We start from the raw sequence: 25,708 nt of genomic DNA, 5'->3' as shown, positions 1-25,708 counted from the left end.
CTGTGAGTACCGGGCGTGAGTCGTGCTTCGGTAGCTCAGTTGGTAGAGCACTTGCCCGCGAAAGGCAAAGGTCCCGAGTTCGAGTCTCGGTCGGGCACACAGTTTTAATCTGCCAGGAAGTTTCATATCAGCGCACACTCCGCTGCAGAGTGAAAATCTCATTCTGGAAACATCCCCCAGGCTGTGGCTAAGCCATGTCTCCACAGTATCCTTTCTTTCAGGAGTGCTAGTTCTGCATGTTTCGCAGAAGAGCTTCTGTAAAGTTTGGAAGGTAGGAGACTGATACTGACAGAAGTAAAGCTGTGAGTACCGGGCGTGAGTCGTGCTTCGGTAGCTCATTTGGTAGAGCACTTGCCCGCGAAAGGCAAAGGTCCCGAGTTCGAGTCTCGGTCGGGCACACAGTTTTAATCTGCCAGGAAGTTTCATATCAGCGCACACTCCGCTGCAGAGTGAAAATCTCATTCTGGAAACATCCCCCAGGCTGTGGCTAAGCCATGTCTCCACAGTATCCTTTCTCTCAGGAGTGCTAGTTCTGCATGTTTCGCAGAAGAGCTTCTGTAAAGTTTGGAAGGTAGGAGACGGATACTGGCAGAAGTAAAGCTGTGAGTACCGGGCGTGAGTCGTGCTTCGGTAGCTCAGTTGGTAGAGCACTTGCCCGCGAAAGGCAAAGGTCCCGAGTTCGAGTCTCGGTCGGGCACACAGTTTTAATCTGCCAGGAAGTTTCATATCAGCGCACACTCCGCTGCAGAGTGAAAATCTCATTCTGGAAACATTCCCCAGGCTGTGGCTAAGCCATGTCTCCACAGTATCCTTTCTTTCAGGAGTGCTAGTTCTGCATGTTTCGCAGAAGAGCTTCTGTAAAGTTTGGAAGGTAGGAGACGGATACTGGCAGAAGTAAAGCTGTGAGTACCGGGCGTGAGTCGTGCTTCGGTAGCTCAGTTGGTAGAGCACTTGCCCGCGAAAGGCAAAGGTCCCGAGTTCGAGTCTCGGTCGGGCACACAGTTTTAATCTGCCAGGAAGTTTCATATCAGCGCACACTCCGCTGCAGAGTGAAAATCTCATTCTGGAAACATCCCCCAGGCTGTGGCTAAGCCATGTCTCCACAGTATCCTTTCTTTCAGGAGTGCTAGTTCTGCATGTTTCGCAGAAGAGCTTCTGTAAAGTTTGGAAGGTAGGAGACAGATACTGGCAGAAGTAAAGCTGTGAGTACCGGGCGTGAGTCGTGCTTCGGTAGCTCAGTTGGTAGAGCACTTGCCCGCGAAAGGCAAAGGTCCCGAGTTCGAGTCTCGGTCGGGCACACAGTTTTAATCTGCCAGGAAGTTTCATATCAGCGCACACTCCGCTGCAGAGTGAAAATCTCATTCTGGAAACATCCCCCAGGCTGTGGCTAAGCCATGTCTCCACAGTATCCTTTCTTTCAGGAGTGCTAGTTCTGCATGTTTCGCAGAAGAGCTTCTGTAAAGTTTGGAAGGTAGGAGACGGATACTGGCAGAAGTAAAGCTGTGAGTACCGGGCGTGAGTCGTGCTTCGGTAGCTCAGTTGGTAGAGCACTTGCCCGCGAAAGGCAAAGGTCCCGAGTTCGAGTCTCGGTCGGGCACACAGTTTTAATCTGCCAGGAAGTTTCATATCAGCGCACACTCCGCTGCAGAGTGAAAATCTCATTCTGGAAACATCCCCCAGGCTGTGGCTAAGCCATGTCTCCACAGTATCCTTTCTTTCAGGAGTGCTAGTTCTGCATGTTTCGCAGAAGAGCTTCTGTAAAGTTTGGAAGGTAGGAGACGGATACTGGCAGAAGTAAAGCTGTGAGTACCAGGCGTGAGTCGTGCTTCGGTAGCTCAGTTGGTAGAGCACTTGCCCGCGAAAGGCAAAGGTCCCGAGTTCGAGTCTCGGTCGGACACACAGTTTTAATCTGCCAGGAAGTTTCATATCAGCGCACACTCCGCTGCAGAGTGAAAATCTCATTCTGGAAACATCCCCCAGGCTGTGGCTAAGCCATGTCTCCACAGCATCCTTTCTTTCAGGAGTGCTAGTTCTGCATGTTTCGCAGAAAAGCTTCTGTAAAGTTTGGAAGGTAGGAGACGGATACTGGCAGAAGTAAAGCTGTGAGTACCGGGCGTGAGTCGTGCTTCGGTAGCTCAGTTGGTAGAGCACTTGCCCGCGAAAGGCAAAGGTCCCGAGTTCGAGTCTCGGTCGGGCACACAGTTTTAATCTGCCACGAAGTTTCATATCAGCGCACACTCCGCTGCAGAGTGAAAATCTCATTCTGGAAACATCCCCCAGGCTGTGGCTAAGCCATGTCTCCACAGTATCCTTTCTTTCAGGAGTGCTAGTTCTGCATGTTTCGCAGAAGAGCTTCTGTAAAGTTTGGAAGGTAGGAGACGGATACTGGCAGAAGTAAAGCTGTGAGTACCGGGCGTGAGTCGTGCTTCGGTAGCTCAGTTGGTAGAGCACTTGCCCGCGAAAGGCAAAGGTCCCGAGTTCGAGTCTCGGTCGGGCACACAGTTTTAATCTGCCAGGAAGTTTCATATCAGCGCACACTCCGCTGCAGAGTGAAAATCTCATTCTGGAAACATCCCCCAGGCTGTGGCTAAGCCATGTCTCCACAGTATCCTTTCTTTCAGGAGTGCTAGTTCTGCATGTTTCGCAGAAGAGCTTCTGTAAAGTTTGGAAGGTAGGAGACGGATACTGGCAGAAGTAAAGCTGTGAGTACCGGGCGTGAGTCGTGCTTCGGTAGCTCAGTTGGTAGAGCACTTGCCCGCGAAAGGCAAAGGTCCCGAGTTCGAGTCTCGGTCGGGCACACAGTTTTAATCTGCCAGGAAGTTTCATATCAGCGCACACTCTGCTGCAGAGTGAAAATCTCATTCTGGAAACATCCCCCAGGCTGTGGCTAAGCCATGTCTCCACAGTATCCTTTCTTTCAGGAGTGCTAGTTCTGCATGTTTCGCAGAAGAGCTTCTGTAAAGTTTGGAAGGTAGGAGACGGATACTGGCAGAAGTAAAGCTGTGAGTACCGGGCGTGAGTCGCGCTTTGGTAGCTCAGTTGGTAGAGCACTTGCCCGCGAAAGGCAAAGGTCCCGAGTTCGAGTCTCGGTCGGGCACACAGTTTTAATCTGCCAGGAAGTTTCATATCAGCGCACACTCCGCTGCAGAGTGAAAATCTCATTCTGGAAACATCCCCCAGGCTGTGGCTAAGCCATGTCTCCGCAGTATTCTTTCTTTCAGGAGTGCTAGTTCTGCATGTTTCGCAGAAGAGCTTCTGTAAAGTTTGGAAGGTAGGAGACGGGTACTGGCAGAAGTAAAGCTGTGAGTACCGGGCGTGAGTCGTGCTTCGGTAGCTCAGTTGGTAGAGCACTTGCCCGCGAAAGGCAAAGGTCCCGAGTTCGAGTCTCGGTCGGGCACACAGTTTTAATCTGCCAGGAAGTTTCATATCAGCGCACACTCCACTGCAGAGTGCAAATCTCATTCTGGAAACATCCCCCAGGCTGTGGCTAAGCCATGTCTCCACAGTATCCTTTCTTTCAGGAGTGCTAGTTCTGCATGTTTCGCAGAAGAGCTTCTGTAAAGTTTGGAAGGTAGGAGACGGATACTGGCAGAAGTAAAGCTGTGAGTACCGGGCGTGAGTCGTGCTTCGGTAGCTCAGTTGGTAGAGCACTTGCCCGCGAAAGGCAAAGGTCCCGAGTTCGAGTCTCGGTCGGGCACACAGTTTTAATCTGCCAGGAAGTTTCATATCAGTGCACACTCCGCTGCAGAGTGAAAATCTCATTCTGGAAACATCCCCCAGGCTGTGGCTAAGCCATGTCTCCACAGTATCCTCTCTTTCAGGAGTGCTAGTTCTGCATGTTTCGCAGAAGAGCTTCTGTAAAGTTTGGAAGGTAGGAGACGGATACTGGCAGAAGTAAAGCTGTGAGTACCGGGCGTGAGTCGTGCTTCGGTAGCTCAGTTGGTAGAGCACTTGCCCGCGAAAGGCAAAGGTCCCGAGTTCGAGTCTCGGTCGGGCACACAGTTTTAAACTGCCAGGAAGTTTCATATCAGCGCACACTCCGCTGCAGAGTGAAAATCTCATTCTGGAAACATCCCCCAGGCTGTGGCTAAGCCATGTCTCCACAGTATCCTTTCTTTCAGGAGTGCTAGTTCTGCATGTTTCGCAGAAGAGCTTCTGTAAAGTTTGGAAGGTAGGAGACGGATACTGGCAGAAGTAAAGCTGTGAGTACCGGGCGTGAGTCGTGCTTCGGTAGCTCAGTTGGTAGAGCACTTGCCCGCGAAAGGCAAAGGTCCCGAGTTCGAGTCTCGGTCGGGCACACAGTTTTAATCTACCAGGAAGTTTCATATCAGCGCACACTCTGCTGCAGAGTGAAAATCTCATTCTGGAAACATCCCCCAGGCTGTGGCTAAGCCATGTCTCCACAGTATCCTTTCTTTCAGGAGTGCTAGTTCTGCATGTTTCGCAGAAGAGCTTCTGTAAAGTTTGGAAGGTAGGAGACGGATACTGGCAGAAGTAAAGCTGTGAGTACCGGGCGTGAGTCGTGCTTTGGTAGCTCAGTTGGTAGAGCACTTGCCCGCGAAAGGCAAAGGTCCCGAGTTCGAGTCTCGGTCGGGCACACAGTTTTAATCTGCCAGGAAGTTTCATATCAGCGCACACTCCGCTGCAGAGTGAAAATCTCATTCTGGAAACATCCCCCAGGCTGTGGCTAAGCCATGTCTCCACAGTATCCTTTCTTTCAGGAGTGCTAGTTCTGCATGTTTCGCAGAAGAGCTTCTGTAAAGTTTGGAAGGTAGGAGACGGATACTGGCAGAAGTAAAGCTGTGAGTACCGGGCGTGAGTCGTGCTTCGGTAGCTCAGTTGGTAGAGCACTTGCCCGCGAAAGGCAAAGGTCCCGAGTTCGAGTCTCGGTCGGGCACACAGTTTTAATCTGCCAGGAAGTTTCATATCAGCGCACACTCCGCTGCAGAGTGAAAATCTCATTCTGGCATAATTTAATCATCGCTAAAACTTGGTTTAAGAATCGTAAAAGAAGGTTGTACATGTGGAAGAGATCTGGAGACACTGGAAGGATTCAGGCTGATTCTATAATGGCAAGACAGAGATTTCAGAACCAGATTTAAAAATGTAAGATTTTCCAGGGGCATATGTGGACCCTGATGACAATTTACTGGTTATGAACCATAGATTAAAACTAAAAAAATTGCAGAAAGATAGTAAATTAAGGAGATGGAACCTGCACAAGTTGAAAGACCTCGGCTTGTTGAGAGACAGAGAGAGAGAGGTTACACAACAACTGAATAGAACAAGGGATGGAAATTGATTAGGAAATGAGTAGCTTTGAGAGATAATATACTGAAGGCAACAGAGGATCAAATAGGTAAAGAGCAGCTTACGAATATCTAGAGCTGAGGTGGAAAACCAGTCCTAAGCAAATAAGAGAAAGCTGGAAGTTTGTAGGAGTATATAGAGGGTCTATACAAATGCAATGAACTTGAAGGCAATATTCTAGAAATGGAAGAGGATTTAGATGAAGATAAGATGGTAGATATGACACTGCGAGAAGAAAACAAGACCCCGGGGGGTAGATGACAATCCATCAGCATTTCTGACAGCTTTGGGAAAGCTAGCTATGACCAAATTCTTCCATCTGGTGTGCAAGGTGTATCATAGAAGTGAAATACCCTTAGACTTCAAGAAGAATATAATAATTCCAATCCTCCCAAAGAAAGCAGTTGCTGACAGGTGTGAATATTACAGAATATCAGTTTAAAACGTCATGGTTGCAAAATACTAGTACGATTCTTAACAGAAGAATTGAAAAACTAATGCAAGCCAATCTTGGGGAACATCAGTTTGGATTATAGAGCAAATGTAAGAACACATGAGGCAGTACTAATTCTACAATTTTTCTTAGAAGATAGATAAGGGAAGGCAAACCTATGTTTAGAGCATTTATAAACTTAGGAAAGCTTTTGACAAAGTTGACTGGAATACTCTTTGAAATTCTGAAATAGCAGGAGTAAAACATAGAGAATGGAATGCTGTTTATGCCTTGTACAAAAACCATATGGCAGATATAGAGTTGAAGGGCATGAAAGGGCAGTAGAGGTTGAGAAGGGGGTGAGACAGGGTTGTGGTCTATCCCCAATGTTATTCAATCTATACATTGAACAAGCCGTAGTGGAAACCAAAGAAGAATTTGAAGTAGGGATTAAAGTTCAGAGAGAGGAAATAAAAACTTTGAGGTTTGCTGATGACATTGTAATTCTGTCAGAGACAGCAAAGGACTTTGAAGAACAGGTAAATGGAGTGGATATTGTCTTGAAAAACAGGATTTAAGATAAATATTAACAAAATCAAAGCAAGGGTAACAGAATGTAGTTTAATTAATTCAGGTGATGTTCAGGGAATTAGATTTGAAACTAAGTAGCAGTTTTTTTTTTTTTTTTTTTTTTTTTTTTTTTTTTTTTTTTTGTCCACAAAACAACTGATGATGACCAAAGTAGAGAGACATGCAATGGTAACAAAACCATTTCAGAAGAGAAATTTGTTAACATCAAGTACAGAATTAAGTATTAGAAAGTATTTTCTGGAAGTACGGAGTGTAGCCACATATGAAAGTGAAACATGGATGATAAACAGTTTAGACAAGAAGGGAAAGGAAGCTTTTGAAATGAAATCGTTCATAGGAATGCTGAAGATTTGATAGGTAGATCATGTAGCTAATGAAGAGGTACTGAATGGAATTGGGGAGAAAATAAATTTGTGGCACAACTTGAGTAGAAGAAGGGATCGGTTGAAAAGACATATTATAAGACATCAAGGGACACCAATTTAGTACCAGAGGGAAGTGTAGGGATGGTAAAAGTTGAAGAGTGAGACCAAGAGATGAGTACAGTAAGCAGATTCAGAAAGATTAAGTTGTAGTAGCAATTCAAAGATAAAGATGCTTGCACAGGAGAGAGTAGCATGGAGAGCTGCATCAAACCACTCTTCGAACTGATGAGTATCCACACAGACAATGCCATGATTCTTAGAGCATCTGCCAACAAAGTGATCATTGCTGCTGCTTCTCATGGTAACAGAAAGAGTCACGGTGACATTGGAGCACCCAACGACAACACTAGAGTAGGAGTGGCACCACATCATCTTCTGTGATGAGTAGCAGTTCTACATAGAACATTGCAAATAATGTACTTTTGTGTGGAGGGACTGACGAGAATGAATGTTGTCATATCCCATGTAACTGCTGTGGTGGCATGAGGTGCCATTGGATATACAAAAAAGTCACCTTTGGTTTTCATAGCCAGTGATATGAACTGCAGGTGTACCATTTCTGGCATGTTAAGGCCTCTGGTTGCGTTCTACCTTGGAGATCTTTGTGATGTTATTTTTCAAGGTGACGATACAAGGCCACATGTTGCAAATGCTCTTCTATCCTATCTTGATACACAGGGTATTCGACTGTTACCATGCATGCTGTCCAAATCTCTCACCCACTGAAAACACCTGGACATAGATTGCTGAGAGATTGGTCATTGCATCAGCCACCATGACTGATAATCTCTGGCATAAAGATGAAGCACTATGGAAGGACGTGCCCATATTGGGTTAGACTAACTGTTGCTGCCAAAGGTGTTAGTTCTAAATTAAATTTTGTGCCTGAACCCCCCCCAAATTAGGTACAAATTTAATCATATTTTCTCCCTACCATACACTATACGCATATGTACAGCAAGTAAAATATTGCTATTTGTATCCTTTCTGATGTTGAGCAATTTTAATGAACAGTAGTATTGAAGCACTCAAGAACATCAAATCAATTGTCTTTTCTGAAATAAACCAGTGAATTATGGCATCATTCAATAAATGACACATGTGCAACTCTTTCCAATAAACCAGGTCACGTGATGTTGGCAGCAAGGTATGTTGAACAAAACATCATGCGACAGCAACAATTTCATCTTGTATGACACCAGGGAACTTCCAGGTGTAAGTGTGTAGGGATTGCAGATGCTTCAGTTATTAATCAACATTTTACTATCTTGTACAACTGCTAAGAAAGGAGACTTACAGCAAGATGTTCTGGTGCGGGCACGTGATCGCCGTTCACAACCAATGCCATCTGGGCAGCGCTGCGAACCGCCCTCACACACATACCATGGCTCCTTCGCCGAGCATCGTGGACAAGCTGCAACCATCATCACAGTGTCATTCAGCTGAATTTATGGTTGTCCATAAAAATTTATCTGAGATGGGGCAAAATTCTAGAAGATTCATTATTTACGTAACTGGTTCAGCAAATCTGAAAACATATGTGTCCCCAATAACTAAATCTGAAAGAATTGCATTAAACTTATCATACCTTACATTTTAGTAAAAAAAAAAAAAAAAAAAAAAAAAAAAAATGTAATTCAGTGTTTAACTTCTGAATATGAAAGAGTGTGAATTAATTCTGTACAAAAACAAACTGATATTGTGAGACAATTTGGGCAGCCACCTCTTCTTCATACATATGTTTCTTCTGTATTTTCAGGTATATTTTAAATTACTACAACTACTCTCCACAAATTAATTAAATGTTCAGAAATTAACCATTGCAGTAGATTTTATTACATAATTTACTAAAGTAATTGTTAATGGCTAAAGTATGAACAACATTATTTATTGTTGCTAGCATGTCCAAGCCAGCATGGGATGCCTATCCTATTGGCCCAATGTCCAACTTTCCTTCCCAGTCTGAACAAATGAAGAGAGTTGGTATGCTAGTAATTGATATCTTCAGTGATAAGGGGGTGATGGAGCCCCTCAGGGCAACAGCGTGCAAGACACAAAAGAGTGCCAGAGTGCACTATGTATCTTTGCTGGGGGTGTCTCATCTGTGATGTGGAGGAGGCCCTGCCAGCAGCTATCAAGCACACTGGGTACAACTGCCTAGAAACAGTGTCACACGTTGGCACAAATGATGCCTGATGCTTGGGTTCTGATGCCATCCTCGGCTCCTTTTGGTGGATGTGGTGAAGGCAACTAGAATTACACACAGGCTGCAGGATGAGCTTCCTATTTGTAGCATCATATCCAGTATCGATCACAGTCCACTGATTTGGGGCAGTGTCTCAGATGACTTTGCAATGGGATTAGATGGAAATTTCTCAAACTCTACTACCAGCACAGAATTGCAAGATTCCCCTTAACAAGTCAGGTATTAAGAATAGAAAGTTGGTTGAAAACAGAAGTGAATAGTGACTAAATCCTAAGTTCAGATCAGAATATTTATGGTAAGGGCAGGTTAGTCACAAATGGTGGTTGCATATTTATTGCAGTAAAGAACTCAGTAACATGTAGCAGGGTTGTCACAGTTCCCGAATGTGAAGTAATCTGGGTGAAGTTCAGCTGCAAATGTCAGTCAAGAATGGTAATCAGATGCTTGTATAGATTGCCTGGACCATGAGGTGTAATGATCCAGCACTTCAGAGACAACTTAGAGAATATCATTAATAATTTTCCTGATCATGCAGTTGTAAATGGTGGAGGGGAGGTGACCCAACTTAACAGGTATAGACTGTGAGAGTCATGTTATCAAAACTGGTGCCAGAGACAGGGATTCATTTGATAGCATTCTGAATGTTTCGTCCATAAATTACTTTGAGCATGTAGTTAAAGAATCAACTTGTGAAAGTAATGTCTCAGACCTCCTAGAGATAAACAGCTTTGAAATAATCAAGTCGTTTAATATGGAGAAAGGTATCAGTGATCAAAAGGCTGTGATAGCAACTAAGACTATGGGCTTCACAAGGAATGTTAAGTAAGATAGAATAATATTTTTGCTTGGCAAGAGTGAAATGATACAAACTGCAAAGTATCTGAGTAGTCAGCAGCAGATATTCAGTAACGCAGATGAAGTTGGAAAAATATTCAAAAGCGTTATTCAATATGCCTAAGACAAGTATTTTCCAAGCATGGTCTTAAAGGGTGGGAAAGATCCACCATGGTCTAATAGTCATGTTAGAAAACTGCTACATAAACAAAGAGAGCTGCATCACAGATTTAAGAGAAGTCAAAACCTTACTGGCAAACAAAAGCTGAATGAAGCAAAAAAGAGCACAAGGACAGCAATGAGCTAAGCATTCAGTAACTTTGACAGTAAAACTTTGTCAACTGATCTAACTTACATATTGTATTCTTATGCGAAATCACTAAGTGGTTTTAATCATCTATTCATTCACTCAGAGACCATACAGGCAGCAAAACAGAAGGTAACAGAGAGAAGCAAAAATACTGAATTCGGTCTTCTTAAATTGTTTAACCTTCAAAGATTGTGATGCAGTCCCTCTTCTCAGTCACAAATGGCAATTACTGAGATAACAGATCATGAAATAAAAGACCAACTACAATTGCTTAGTAGTGAATAGGCATCAAGACCAGTTGAGATACCATAAGATTCTACAGAGATTATGCAAAAGAACTTGCTCCCCTTCTGGTAGCATTATCGTAGATTGCTTGAGCAATAAGGGGTATTCAGCAACTGGAAAAAAGTGGAGGTCACCCATGTTTCCAAGAAAAGTTTTAGGACAGATGCACATAATTATATCATTACATAAATCTTTTGTAGAATTAGGGACTGTATTTTATTCTCAAGAATTATGGTTTTTTGGAGAAAGAAAATTTCCTCTATAAAAATCAATAACTTCTGCGAACAGATATCCTGCAAAACTCACCTTGCTCTGAGAGATCCTTAGCCCTGTAGACAATGACACTCAGGTTAATACCATGTTCTTTAACATCAGGAAGGCATTTGACACTACCCAAGACTGCCTTTTAATGAAGAAATATGAGTTTACTGAGTACCTGCTCAGATCTGTGACTGGATTTAAGACTTCCTTGCGGATAGGATTCAACACTTTAGACTTAATGGGACAAAATTGGCAGATGCAAATGTATTTTGCAGAGAACCTGAGGGAAGCTTGACATGACTGTTACTGTTTACAATGTATACAAATGATCTTGTGGGTAAATAGCAGACCACTGGCCGCTTGTGGCCCACTAAGGGTTTTTTTGTGCTCCCTCCCTCCCACCAAAGTCAATCAGAAAAATTAGCCTGGAACTAAGATTTCCTTCAGATGTGTGACTGAGGATTTTCTTTGGGGTGGACATGTCAATAGGCAGGCTCAATGCGCAGTGTAGATACTAATCACACAAAGTTGACATTCGGCACAGTGGCTAATGGGAATGACCGTAAAGGCATTTTCCATTTACTTATTGACACACAGTCACATCATACTGTGAATGCTGTGATGTTTGTTGTCTTTTACAAATCTTGGTCAGGTGAAAGTTTTCTATGTACAAAGAAATTTGCTGAAAAAATGTTCTCTGTATCTGGGTTTACATATACTTGTGGGCGAAGTTTTTCTTGCTTGAAGAACGAGAGTAAATGTAGGGACGTAGATGCTCTTTGAGAGACATTAACTTGTAGGCCTTGGTGAGAATCTCTACCAGCAGTACCAATGTTGATTTAATAAATTGTACAAAATTTTCTCATAAAATTGATTCTAAAATTAAATGTGCTTCCAGCTACTGATGGTATAAAATTAGCACAATAAATAAATTGATGAAGATTGCCACTACTTTATTTAATTTATATTTATTGAATTTAAAGGAAAACTTATACATTTTCTGAAATGCCTTAACTAATGAATGAAATCGTTTTAAAAGGTGTGGTGCTCTGCTAACCTTCACTTCCACAATGTGCCCCTTGAGCCAAAACAATTGCCTACTCCTGATCTAGTAGAAAGCATTGGAAGCTTCTTAAGACTGTTCGTAGATGATGCGGTTGTCTGTAATAAAGTAGCAACGCCAAATGAAGGGTTGATGAATGGTGCAGGTTCTGACCCTGAATGTAAATAAATATAATATAGTGCACATTCATACAAAAATAAATCCACTGCTGCACAACTACACTATTGATGGCAAACTGCTGGAAACTCTATGTACCTAGATATTTTTGTAGGATTAACTATCCAGACTGACCTTAAGTGGAGTGACCACATAAAGCAAATAGTAGGAAAACAGATGCTAGGCCGAGATTCAGAGGAAGACTCTTAAGAAAATGTAGCTCATCGATGAAAGAAGTGCTTATAAGGCACTTTTTCAATTGGTTCTTGAATGCTGTTCATCAGTGTATGGACCTTAAGAGGTAGGACTGATAGAAGAAATACAGAAGATCCAACAAAGAGCAGCTTCTTTCATCAAGGGATCCTTTAGTTGCTTTGAGAATGTTATTGAGATGCTCAGCAAACTCCACTGGCAGATGTTACAAGAGAGGTGCTATGCATCACAGTGAGGTTTACTACTGAAATTTTGAGAGAGAACTTTCTGGGAGGAGTCAGACAACATATCACTTACTCCCACATATATCACATGTAATGACCAAGAAATTAGCATCAATACAGGGGACACCAATGTTCATTCTTCTCAAACACCATTTGCAAATGGAACAGGGTAGTAGGGATCAGTTAGTGGCACCAGACTTACCCTCTGCCACATACCATTAGGTGACTTGCAGAGTATATACAGATGTAGATTATGTTTTCTGGAATTTAATAATTCTCATTAATTACTACAGATTTGTAATTTCTCATTGTAATGAAATTTGTCAACAGTAAATACTCCTTTTAGTAAAGTGGTTAGCACATTGGATCCACTTTCAGGAGGACAACAGTTCAGACCCATGTCTGGTCATCCAGATTTCGGTTTTCCATTATGTACCAAAATACCTTACGGCAAATGTTGGTATGGTTCCATTGAAAGGACACAGCCAACTTCCTTTTGTGTCCTTCCCTAATCTGAGCTTGTGTTCCATCTCTAATGACCTGGTTGTCAACGGAACGTTAAACGCTAATCTCTGCCTTCTCTTCTTTTTAGTAAAGGACACAGGATATACTTGTTAAAATACATCGTAATCCAGCAAAACGTCATAGACAATTGCTTACACTTTTATTTAAGTCTTAATGGTATCACAGACAGGTATATACATGTATCAAAGTGAAACATCTATTCAGATCTCATTTTTAAATTGTCACATCCTTATATAATTAATTTATGTGAAAACTTTAAATTTCAAAAGCACATTTGCTGCTGCTACTACTACTACTACTACTACTACTATTATTATTATTATTATTACTATTGAAACATTTACAAAATAACAAAACAAATTTGCAATATATATATGAATTGCTTTTGTTTGTGACATAACTGACATCTTTGGCATATGGTCCACTGAAGTCAATCACTGTTGCCTTGGTGAGGCTACATTTCATTTAACAATGTACAATGAATAACTGAAACCCTGAAATATATTTTTCAAACCAGACCATAGAACAAGACAAATGGTGCCAATGACAAAACTGCATAATAATTTGTCAGTAGTCTTTTATACAGGGTGTCCCAGCTATCTTGTCCACCCAAAATATGGAACAATAACAGGTATTGGAAAATGACTTTCTCCGGTATCAATGTAGGGCTGGGGCCCATGAATGTACATTTTTGGAAACATTCTAAAATGCAAGCATAAGTTTTTTTAACACAAACTTATTTTTTTTTAAATGGACCTCCTATATTTTTTCTTTGGCAATCCATAGCATCACAAAGCACATACACAATGGCGTTGATTGCATCGCAATATTCCCATTACATCCCGAGATATTGAGACACGAAGTTGACGCTTGAAACACCCGACATGCGCTGCTAGCGCACGTCCTGAGGCTCAGGCGTGAACCCCATGCTGCCCGTAATCGCGATGTGATTGACATATGTAATCACACCTCCATACTTATTAAGAGGTCCGAAACACCGGTAAAACTTTTAGTCCACTTGCTCATTTCACTAAAACCATCAACATGAATTTTACTATTACGAGTGAATGATTAACTGTCACTTGCGCTAGATCTACAGTAAAGTAAAGTTTTAACGTTGAACGGCATTACCTTTTTAGTAACAGATTAACGATGAGCGAAGTTAACTTTGTGACTAACGTTGCGGTACACAGATATGTTACAGAACCGCATCACCACTAGCCTATGGGATAAATACCTGATGGAATGTATGACATTAATGCACGATTGCAGCAGACAATATTATTCGTTTCGGACCTCTTGATTAGTATGGAAGTGTGATTACGCATGTCAATCACATCGCGATTACGGGTAGCATGGGGTTCACGCCTGAGCCTCAGGACGTGCGCTAGCAGCGCATGTCGGGTGTTTCAAGCGTCAACTTCGTGTCTCAATATCTCGGGATGTAATGGGAATATTGCGATGCAATCAACGCCATTGTGTATGTGCTTTGTCATGCTATGGATTGCTGAAGAAAAAATATAGGAGGTACATTTAAAAAAACATAAGTTTGTGTTAAAAAACACATATGCTTTCGTTTTAGAATGTTTCTAAATATGTACATTCATGGGCCCCAGCCCTACATTGATACCGGTGAAAGTCGTTTTCCAATAACTATTATTGTTCCAGAGATATTTTGGGTGGACAAGATAGCTGGGACACCCTGTATATTGTTCCACAATATGGGATTGCAGATTACTTGTCAATCCAGTAACTCTTTAGGCTAGGCAATCCAACATACTGTACAGTATCGTAGGTCACTTACCCAGTCAGGGATTAATAAAATCAACTGCGGGACATGTGACAATATTGATATCAAACAGGCAGATCATTCAACATGAAATTTAAGGAACATATTCTTGTGATAGCAATGCTTCATCATTTAGACCTTGCCTGTGTAGTGAGAACCCTGACATTTAAGACATTGAGAAGGCTCTGCACATATTACATAAAGTGAAAAAGGTGTGTATCATTAATATTGAAAAAATATCCAAATGTATTCCCTTTATAATAAATGCCCAGAAAATATTTTAAACAGACAGGCAGTAGAAAAACAGATGATTTTAGGCAATTTTTGCACAACACTGAACCATTTATTTCATGCTGTTTTCCCTTTGTGCTTGGAATGTATCTTCCCACCTAAAATTGTATATGACCTACCTTTCTTCTTTTGTAATGGATCCTCCTGCCACAAACAATATAAGATGTAATTATTATTATTTTTACAATTTCCTAGATGTCTGAGACCATTTTAATTTTGTTATACTGTTTCAGTACCTGTATCCTAGTTTCAGTATTTTCATCGTTATATGTACTATAGCTTTGAGAGCTTCTAATTTTCAAGACAGTATGCTGTGTCTATATGAAGTGGTCTCAGTAACTGTGGCAGTATTGCATGCAGTCATATGTCAAGCCTGCAGAAGACTTGGAAGACACAGACCTTTGTTTCATGTGTGCATTGCAACAGTATTGTGATCAAGCCACACTCTAGTATATTTCTGAACAGTGGTCAAAATTTCACACTCCCCAGCTTCCTTACTTTTCATAACTTCACATATAATAATTTTCACTTTTGAGATATTTTGTAAAACTTTTAGATTAAGTATATGTAATAATTTCTTTGACCAAGCATTTATCTCTTTCTTTTTGTGTAAGCTGCATTTTTAAATCTCTGATGATAAAACTGTTCAATTAAATTAGCTGACATGAAAGTCATTCCATTGTAAGACATTAACCATGCTGTGTGTAGTTTTATTAGAAATGGGGGACTAACATTTTTGATATAGTGTACGCTGGCACAAGGACAAAACTCCTGAAATGGTTGCATTTTGCATACAGAATTAAAATATGTGAAACTAAGTGTAATATCATTTATGGTGATATCAAATGCTTGATTTTTGCCTTCAATCCTAACCCAGTGCTGTTCTCCTTTGAACTATTTTCTTTTGCATAACTATACTCAATGGCCATCCTCTTTCTCTTCTTTCCTGTGTTAGTCTTGTCGCCTTACAAATCGCACTGCAAGCTCTACTTACAAGCCACACTGTATCAACTGTCTCTGCCATGCACAACAGATGGCTACAAGACCACGCTGATTGTTGTTGCAGCATACGCTACTCCCACAAATATAATTAATCCTATATTTTCAAACTGATCACTCTCCCTGTGTCATTTCCTGAAATTTTGTGTGTTTACTCCAGCACATTTCCTGTGCCTCATCCTGTGAACCCCTCCCCATCCCCCACACTTTCTACTTTCTATCCCAGTTCACACCCACTTATTCCACCATCCAGTCACATCTGCCATGCTCCTTCTTCACACTTATTTACCCTCAGACCTGCTACCCACAGTAATATCCATTTTTTATCAGTTATTCTTCACACTGACCCTTGTGACTTCTCATGAATTTTAGCGAGTTTTCATGTTTCGTTATTGTCGACTCCCTCAGATTTCATCTTGTTTCCCCCTTTTGCATACATTTATCATTTTCATGAATTTTCACACATATTGGGGTGCATTTTTACGAAATTCTTCAGACATTATTCTGCATTATTTACGCAATTTTTCGCATTTTTCCATCACCATGGATCCTTGCTACTTCCATCTGCATCAATGCAGAAAAGTTTCCTTATCCCTAGCAACATCCCAGTCACACATACTGTTTCTGCATTGTTGCTTGGCTCACGGAATCCCCCCTAATTGCCTTACCATCAAATTGCCCATCTCTGGCATCCACCCCTCCTTGCACAATGACCTCCAACTGTTCAAATTCTGCCAATCCTTAGCCCTCACCAACATAGTCCTGCAAAACCATATCACTCAAGCCCAAACCTCCTTGCAGTACCTTCTCTCCATCCACAAGATTCTCCTGCTGTGCAATCCAAAATTGGTGGAACCCATACCACACATTTAAACTCTTGCCCTACAGGAACTTGAGCAACATGAGCAATGGCACCTCAAAAATCTCTCCATCCTGCTCACTTCCTGCTCCTGCCTTGGAGTACCATTGTCCACCACCTCTACAACAATTTCCAAACCTCCCCCACACCCCCTCATAGCTGACAAACCCTATCTCACAGACCTACTACACTCACCCCACCCTCCAAAACTCCATCTCACCACCACACAGAATCCAGGACCTAAACAGACTCACAACACAGTCATGAACCTTTCCTCCAGAAGCCTTAGTCCCACAGAAATATCAGTCCTTTCCAAAGGCCTTACCTTCTGCCCCACTCCCAAATCCAATCATGTAGGACTTGTTAAAGACCTTATCTCCTTCTCTCAGCCCCTACAGTGGAAACACTTTTGTGGGACCAACCCTAGCAATCAGACTCAAACAAAGACCAATATTGAACCTTGCTTAAATCAGTTCACTCCTCCAACCATGATCCACCCCCATTGTCCCCAAACCACCCCCTGTTAACGTTCCGGAATTTCTTAACCTCAAACCTTGCCTCGCCGTCATTCCCCAAATACCTTAACATGCAGACTAACATTACACAGAAAGAACAGCAATCCACCATCTAAAGACTAATGCCGACCTTATAATCCTAACAGCGGACAAAGTCTCCACCACTGTTGCTCTGAACCACAAGGATTACTTGGTGGAAGGACTCTGCCAGCTGTCAAATACTTCCACCTGCAAACCTTGCCACAGAGTCCCCATTCCAGTAATCCAGCAGGATCTCCAATCACTACTCAAATCCTTAGGCCCATCCCAGAACCTCTCCCCAGAGTCCATCTCTCTGCTCACCCCCACCACTTCCCACACTCCTACCACCTAAATGCTTCCTCAAGTCCACAAACCTAACCACCCAGGATGCCCCCAACCAACAACCCCTTCAACCTATTACCCAGAACCTACCCTCCTATATAAAATATACCAACCATTTACTCCATCAACTCTCCACAGTTCCTGTCCCTTTACCACAGGGTGTCCTGCTCATCACTATTGATACCACCTCACTGTACACTAACATTCCTAATGCCCACTACTATTGAACACTACCTTTCCCAATACCTGACAGATTCCAAACCAGCAACCTCCTTCCCAGTCACCATGACCAACTATATATCCTAACCCACAATTACTTCTCCTTTTAATTACCTACAAACAAATCCAGGGTAATGCTATGGGCACCAGCATGGCACCATTCCATTCCAACCTATTCATGGGCCATCTAGGGGAGTCCTTCCTAGAAATCCAGAATCCTAAACCCCTCACTTGGTTCAGATTCACTAATGACATCTTTCCTATCTGGACTGAAGGTGAGGATACCCTGTCCACATTACCCCAGAACCTCAACAACTTCTCCCTCATTTGCTTCACCTGGTCCTACTCAACCCAACAAGGCACCTTCCTAGAGAAAAAAGAATTCTCCCATGCCTTATCTTTCCAGTCTCGCACTACCTCCCAAAGTCCCACCGTCTGGCCACAGAGGAGCGTCCCCCTCATAACTCAGTACCATCCAGGATAGGAGCAACAGAATTACATTCTCCACCAGGGTTTTGATTTCCTCTCGTCATACCCTGAGATGAGAAATGTGCTGCCCACTATCCTTCCCGCCTTTCCCACAGTCGATCCTTACACAACCCCTGCTCCTAATCCCTTAGCTAATGGCTCATACCCCTGTCTAGATGTAACACCTGTCCCATATTTCCTCCCACCACCACCTACTCCAGTCCAGTCACTGACATCACCTATCCCATAAAAGGCAGGGCTACCTGTGAAACCAGACATGTAATCTACAAGCTAAGCTGCAACCACTGTGCTGCACTCTATGTAGGCATGACAACCAACAAGCTGTCTGTCCGCATGACTGGCCACCGACAAACTGTGGCCAAGAAACAAATGGACCACTCTGTTTATGAACACACTGCCAAACATGATATCCTTCATTTCAATGACTGCTTCACAGCCTGTGCCATATGGATCCTTCCCACAAACACCAGCTTTTCTGAATTGCGCATGTGAGAACTTTCCCTGCAATACATCCTATGTTCGTGTAACCCTCCCGGCCTCCACCTTCGTTAGTTGCTGTCACCATCACACCCAGTCTTTTATTTTTTTAAAATTATTATTTCTCTCCTTTTCAGTTGCTTCCCCCACCCCCTCCCCACCTCTTCGTTCCCTCCACCTAACCTGCAGCACTTCACTGTCTGCCATCCCTACCATACTATCCCTCCTCCTCCCCACCTTACCAGCCTCCTCCTTACCCCCACCCAGTTGCCACTCCCATCATGCACTGGTGCTGCTGCGTGCAGTGTGGTTTCAGTTGCCGGGGACTGCAGTTGTGTGTGTGTCGTGTGAGTGGCATTCGTGTGTGTGTGTGTGTGTGTGTGTGTGTGTGTGGTGTGTGTGTGTGTGTGTGTGTGTGTGTTGATGAAGGCCTTTGGCCACAAGCTTTAAGTGTGAAAGTCTTTTTGTTGTGCCTATCTGCAGCTCAGTATCTCTGCTATATAGCGAGTAGCAACTCTCCTTCTCAAATACAGTTACATTTTTATGTTTTTAAGATGAATAACGTTAAACAGTGATGTATATGCAGGTTGCACCTGTTGGCCTGCTACCACCATGATCGTATGAAACATTTATTAAGGAAACCATTAACATGGAGCTTCCTCGACACAAATGTGTGGAAGAGAAGTTACTACTTGACTACAGGGTGTCCCAGCTATCTTGTCCACCCAAAATATCTTTGGAACAATAACAGCTATTGGAAAATGACTTTCACCAGTATCAATGTAGGGTTGGGGCCCATGAATGTACATTTTTGGAAACATTCTAAAATGCAAGCATAAGTGTTTTTAACACAAACTTATGTTTTTTTAAATGGACCTCCTATATTCTTTCTTCAGCAATCCATAGCATGACAAAGCACATACACAATGGCGTTGATTGCATCGCAATATTCCCATTACATCCTGAGATATTGAGACGCAAAGTTGACTCTTGAAACACCCGACATGCGCTGCTAGCACACGTCCTGAGGCTCAGGCGTGAACCCCATGCTGCCCGTAATCGCGATGTGATGGACAAGTAAGTGTCCCTCTTGATAAGTTTGGAGGTGTGATTACACATGTCAATCACATCGCGATTGTGGGCAGCATGGGGTTCACGACTGAGCCTCAGGACGTGCGCTAGAAGTGCATGTCGGGTGTTTCAAGCATCAACTTTGCGTCTCAATATCTCGGGATGTAATGGGAATATCACGATGCAATCAACGCCATTGTGTATGTGCTTTGTCATGCTATGGATTGCTGAAGAAAAAATATAGGAGGTCCATTTAAAAAAAACATAAGTTTGTGTTAAAAAACACATATCCTTTCATTTTAGAATGTTTCCAAATATTTACATTCATGGGCCCCACCCCTACATTGATACCGGTGAAAGTCGTTTTCCAATAGCTGTTATTGTTCCAGACATATTTTGGGTGGACAAGATAGCTGGAACAATATTATTGCTCCGATTCTGTCTTTTCATATGTAATACTACTACGAAATTTGAAAATGTCCAAGATGGTGATACTAGTTAATGGCAAAAGCATGAAATTAAGTACTTATTTCAAATACAAAAACAGTGTGTGCAGGATAATTACTTTCCTCAAGAGTAATAATATACTGGACAATGAACAAATGTAAAAAAAAATTGAGTCTTCCAATGAAATTATGAAATAATTATAACTTTAATCTCTGATTTCTTTTTGAGACATGAGGAAGTGTTCACAAAAACCATATCACAGAAGCAGTTAGTGAGGATTGCCAAGTATTATTGTTATTATTATTATTTTGATTACATAATGATCATAATAATAACTAATGCATTAGAATATGGGGACTTAATCATGATAAAGTAAATGATAATATGAGATAATTAATGAAAATGTTGCAGGAATAATGACAGTGAAATTAATTTTGAACAGCTATGATGTATAAAACAGACACTGAAATATACATTTACAATCAACAGCAGGAACAATGAACAGGGACACATGAAGATAAGTGCAGTGATTTCAACTAATTTGCTATTTCTTGTTATTTTGTGAAAAAGGTAAACAGTCATGACAAAAATGAAACTGAAATCACAAACAGAGACAGAGTGAGGTGGGTAATTTGTTGGACTTATGGGAAATATTAATAACAGATTTGGATAGTAACAATATGTTTGCAGGTAAAGTGGGATCTTTAATTGTAAACAAACAATTGCTGAAAGTGCAAAACAGACCACTGTATCCCTTGAACAATCCAAAGATAAAAATTTTGCAACACTTGAACAGACCATAGACAGAAAATTCCAATCCTTGAGTATGTGGTAGACAACAATTTTGCAGCCAGTAGTACAAAGATAGCTAATATTATTGCAAGAAGTAGAAAAACAATTCCCTCAACTCATGGCAAAATCTATAAATCATGAATTAACGTTGAAGTTCTTCAGAACACGTAAAAATGGTGAGTGATAATTCTGAGGGAAAGGACAAAACACAAAAACTTTAAAGTAGCAAAATTAGCAGTAGATAGAAGTGAAGATGAAGTTTATGTTGAGAACATTCATGACGAAATAAAAAGTGTAGACACACTGATGACTGAGCTGAGATTTGTTTTGGGATCTGAAACTAATTCTGTGGGTTATGTTGAAAATACCCATGTATCTGATGTGATTAGGATGGACGATGATGTAGCTAATTCATGTAATGCTTATACAGAAACTGATTTTGAGAATGAGGTAGATGACACTGATGAAGTCAGTTGCTTTCTTGATTTGAAAGATAACTTTGTGTCTGAAGAAAGTAAAAATTTGGTATTTACATTGTCTGTAGCAAATGAGTTTTCAACATCATGACAAAAAATTATTCAAAAACTATCATATGTAAAGAATCAATTTAGGAAAGGCTATTTAATTTTTGTGCATAACAACAGCCTCACTAGTGGGCGAAGTATCTGAACTGATTTTGTAAACAGCTTAAAGGAAATTGGAAAGAATTTAATGCACTAAATGATGCCAATTTGTTTGGAATGTTTGATTCTTAAAAAAAAAAAAAAAAAAAAAAAAAAAATACTAGTCATGACTTAACAGTAGCATTATGGGTAATACTAAATGACTTATGTGAAAGTTGAGTTACATTTGTTTCTGTTGAAAAGTTACACAGTTTTGATTTCACTGTCAACATATTACAGAGACTAGTTGTAAAATGTAAAGTAGCAATGTATTTGAGATTGTAATTATGCTAGGATATGTACCACTGGCTGTATTAATTAAGAGAATCAATAAATGTAAGATACATTACTGTGTGAGAGGAAACTCAAGGCACATTCATAGGATTGTCAAGTTGGAATAAGTGTCCGACAATGTAAAACAGTGCAAGATGTTTGAAATTCTGAGAAAAGGAGGGGTAAGTTATATGGAGAGACAGGTAATATACAATATCTACAAGAGCCAAGAGGGAATAATAAGACTGGATGACCAAGAATGAAGTGCACAGATTAAAAGGGGTGCAAGACAGGGATGTAGTCTTTGTCCCCCTACTGTTCAATTTGTACATCAAAGAAGGAATGATGGAAATAAAAGAAAGGTTCAGGAGTGGAATTCAAATTCAAGGTGAGAGGATATTACTGATACAATTAATGATATTGCTATCCTGCAAAAAGATAAGAAGAATTACATGATCTCCCGAATGGAATGGACAGTCTAATGAGTACAGAGTATTCATCTTGCCTTGTAACATCAACCAAAATGGCCTTGCTATGCTGCTACTCAAAAGAATGAATGGAAGGGGAAAACCACAGCCATAATTTTTCCTGAAGAAATGCAGCTTTACTGTGTGGTTAAATGATGATGGCATCCACTTGGATAAAATATTGTGGACATAAAACAGTCCTCCATTCAGATTTCCAGGCTGGGGCTACTAAGGAGGATGTAATCACCAGGAGAAACAGACTGGCATACTATTGATTGGAGCATAGAGTGTTAGATCCCTTAATTGGGCAAGTAGTTTAGAAAGTTTAAAAAGGGAGATGGACAGATTAAGTTTACATATAGTGGGAGTTAGTGAAGTTTGGTGACAGGATGAGCAGGACTTCTGGTCAGTGGAATACAGGGTTATAAATACATAATCAAATAGGAATAATGCAGAAGTAGGTTTAATCATGAATAAGAAAATGGGAATGCACAAAGTTACTAGGAACAGCAAAGTGATCGTATTACTGTAGCCAAGATTGGCATGAGTGCTACACCCACTGCAGTAATACAATTTCATATGTCAGCTAGCTCCACTGATGATGAAGAGATTGAAGAAATGTATGAAAAAATAAAAGAAATCATTCAGAAAGTTAAAGGAGATGAAAATTATGTAGTGATGGGCCAATGGAATTCGATAGTCAAAAAAGAGAATCAAAAATAGTAGGTATAATGGCTGGGGGAACAGAATGAAAGAGGAAGCCATCTAATGGAATTTAGAAAAGAGTATAATTAAATCAGCACTAACATTTGATTCAAGAATCATGAAAGAAGTTTGTATACCTGGAAGAGACCTGGAGACACTGGAAGGTTTCAGACTGATTATACAATGGTAAGACTGAGACTTTGGAACCAGATTTTAAATTGTAAAACATTTCCAGGGCCAGATGTAAACTCTGACCACAATTTATTGGCTGTGAATTGCAGATTACAGCTGAAGAAATTGCAAAAAGGAAGTACATTAATGAGGTATGACCTGGATGAATTGAAAGAACTTAAGGTTGTTGTGAGTTTCAGAATTAGCATTGTTTGACAAGAACAGTGATAGGAGTGCAGCAGAAGATGAATGTTTAGCTCTGAGAAACAAAATAGTGAATGCAGCAGACAGTCAAATGGGTCAAAAGACAAGGCCAAGCAGAAACCCTTGGACAATGCAAGAGATACTGAATTTCATTTATGAACTGATAAAATATAAAAATGCAGTAAATGAAGGTGGCGATGGGGAAAACCGACTTCTAAATAATGAAACTGACAGGGAGTGCAAAATGGATAAGCAGAAATGGTTAGAGGACAAATATTGTAAGGATTTAGAAGCATGTATCACTGAGGCAAAGATAGATGCCACCTACAGGAAAATTAAAGAGGCCTTTGGAGAAAAAAGAACCATCTCTATGAATGTCATGAGCTCAGGTGGAAAACCAGTCTGAAGCAAAGAAGGGAAAGCTGAAAGGTGATAGGAGTATATAACGGGTGCATTCAAGGGAGATGGAATTGAAAGTAATATTCTAGAAATGGAAGATGCTGTACATAAAGATGAGATGGGAGATATGGATCAATGAGAAGAATTTGACAGGGCACAGAAAGACCCAAATCAAGTTAAGGCCCCAGGGGTAGATGACAATATGACAGAACTTCTGATAGCCCTGGGAAAGCCAGCCACGACAAAACTCTTCAGTCTTCTGTTCAAGCTGTATCAAAAAAGTGAAATACCCTCAGACTTAAAGCAGAATATAATAATTCCAATTCCAAAGAAAGCAGCTGCTGACAGTTATGAATAATACTGAATATCTGTTTAATAAGTCATGGTTACAAAATACTAACACAACCCTTTACAGAAGGATGGAAAAACTGGTAGAAGCCGATCTCAGGCAACATCAGTTTAGATTCAGGAGAAATGTTGGAACATGTAAGGCAAAACTGACCCTACAACTTCTCGTAGAAGGTATGTTAAGGAAAGGCAAACCTACATTTACAGCTTTTGTAGTTTTAGTGAACATTTTTGACAATGTTGGCTGGACTACTCTCTGTGAAATTCTAAAGGTAGCATGGATAAAATACATAGAGCAAAAGGCTACTTACAACTTGTACAAGAACCAGATAGCAGTTAATGATTCGAGGGACATGAACGGGAAGTAGTGGATGAGAAGGGAGTGAGATAGTGTTATAGCCTGCCCCTGGTGTTATTCACTCTGCACACTGAGCAAGCAGTAAAGGAAACCAAAGGAAACTTCGCACTAGGTATTAATGTCTAGAGAGAAGAAATAAGAACTTTGAGATTTGCCAATGACATTGTAATTGTGTCAGAGACATCAAAGGACTTGGAAGAGTAGTTGAGTGGAAGAAGTATGTAAGATTAAAATCAACAAAAGCAAAACAAGTATAATGGAAAAGAGTCTAATTAAATCAGGTGATGCTGATGGAACCAGATTATGAAATGAGACAATTAAAGTAGTAGATGAGATTTGGTATTTGGACAGCAAAATAACTAATGATGGCTGAAGCAGAGAGGATATAAAATGTGGACTGGCAATGGCAAGAAAAGCGTTTCTCAAGAAAAGAGATCTGTTAATATTGATATAGATTTAAGTGTCAGGAAGTCTTTTCTGAAAGTATTTGTATGACATGTAACCCTGTGTGAAAGTGAAACAGGGATGATAAACAGTTTAGACAAAAAGAGAACAGAAGCTTTTGAAATGAGGTGCTGTATTAGAATGCTGAAGATTAGATTAGTAATCATGTATCTAATGAGGAGGTAATGAATAGGACTGGGAAGAAAAGAAATTTGTGGTGCAACCTGACTAGGAGAAGGGATAGAATGATAGGATACATTCTGAGACATAGGGGGGTCACCAATTTAGTACTGGAGGGAAATGTGGGGCGTAAAAATCATAGAAAGAGGCCAAGAGATGAATAAAGTATGCAGATTCTGAAGGATGCTGGTTGTAGCAGTTATTAGGAGATGAAGATGCTTGCACAGGTTAGAGTAGCATGGAGAGCTGCACCAAATCAATCTTAGGACTGAAGACCACAACAACAAAATTTAATGTGCAGTTGTAATTATGATGATGATTATTATTATAATTGAAAAATTTACAAAATA

At 41.0% G+C, this 25,708-nt stretch overlaps 1 protein-coding gene and 1 non-coding gene across 13 annotated transcripts in view; one reads left to right on the top strand and one right to left on the bottom strand.

Annotated features, from left to right (window-relative positions):
- The window catches only part of LOC126284740 (uncharacterized), a 624,884-nt gene that overhangs the window by 496,778 nt on the left and 102,398 nt on the right, over positions 1–25,708 (bottom strand). For all 12 annotated transcript variants that reach the window (XR_007551535.1, XR_007551537.1, XR_007551545.1 and 9 more), the window contains one exon: positions 8,057–8,173. Coding sequence is in view for 1 of the 12 variants with exons in the window: in XM_049983880.1 (XP_049839837.1) it covers positions 8,057–8,173 (117 nt within the window). In the remaining 11 variants the exon portion in view is untranslated. The remainder of the gene's footprint in view (positions 1–8,056; positions 8,174–25,708) is intronic.
- On the top strand, positions 1,825–1,899 carry Trnas-cga (transfer RNA serine (anticodon CGA)). Its single transcript has one exon. It is a non-coding gene; the product is annotated as a tRNA-Ser (tRNA).

The sequence above is a fragment of the Schistocerca gregaria genome, chromosome 8 (assembly GCF_023897955.1).
Source record: "Schistocerca gregaria isolate iqSchGreg1 chromosome 8, iqSchGreg1.2, whole genome shotgun sequence".
NCBI classification, from domain to species: Eukaryota; Metazoa; Arthropoda; class Insecta; order Orthoptera; family Acrididae; genus Schistocerca; species Schistocerca gregaria.
Note: the sequence above shows the minus strand (reverse complement) of the source record. Positions and strands in the feature narration are given on the sequence as shown.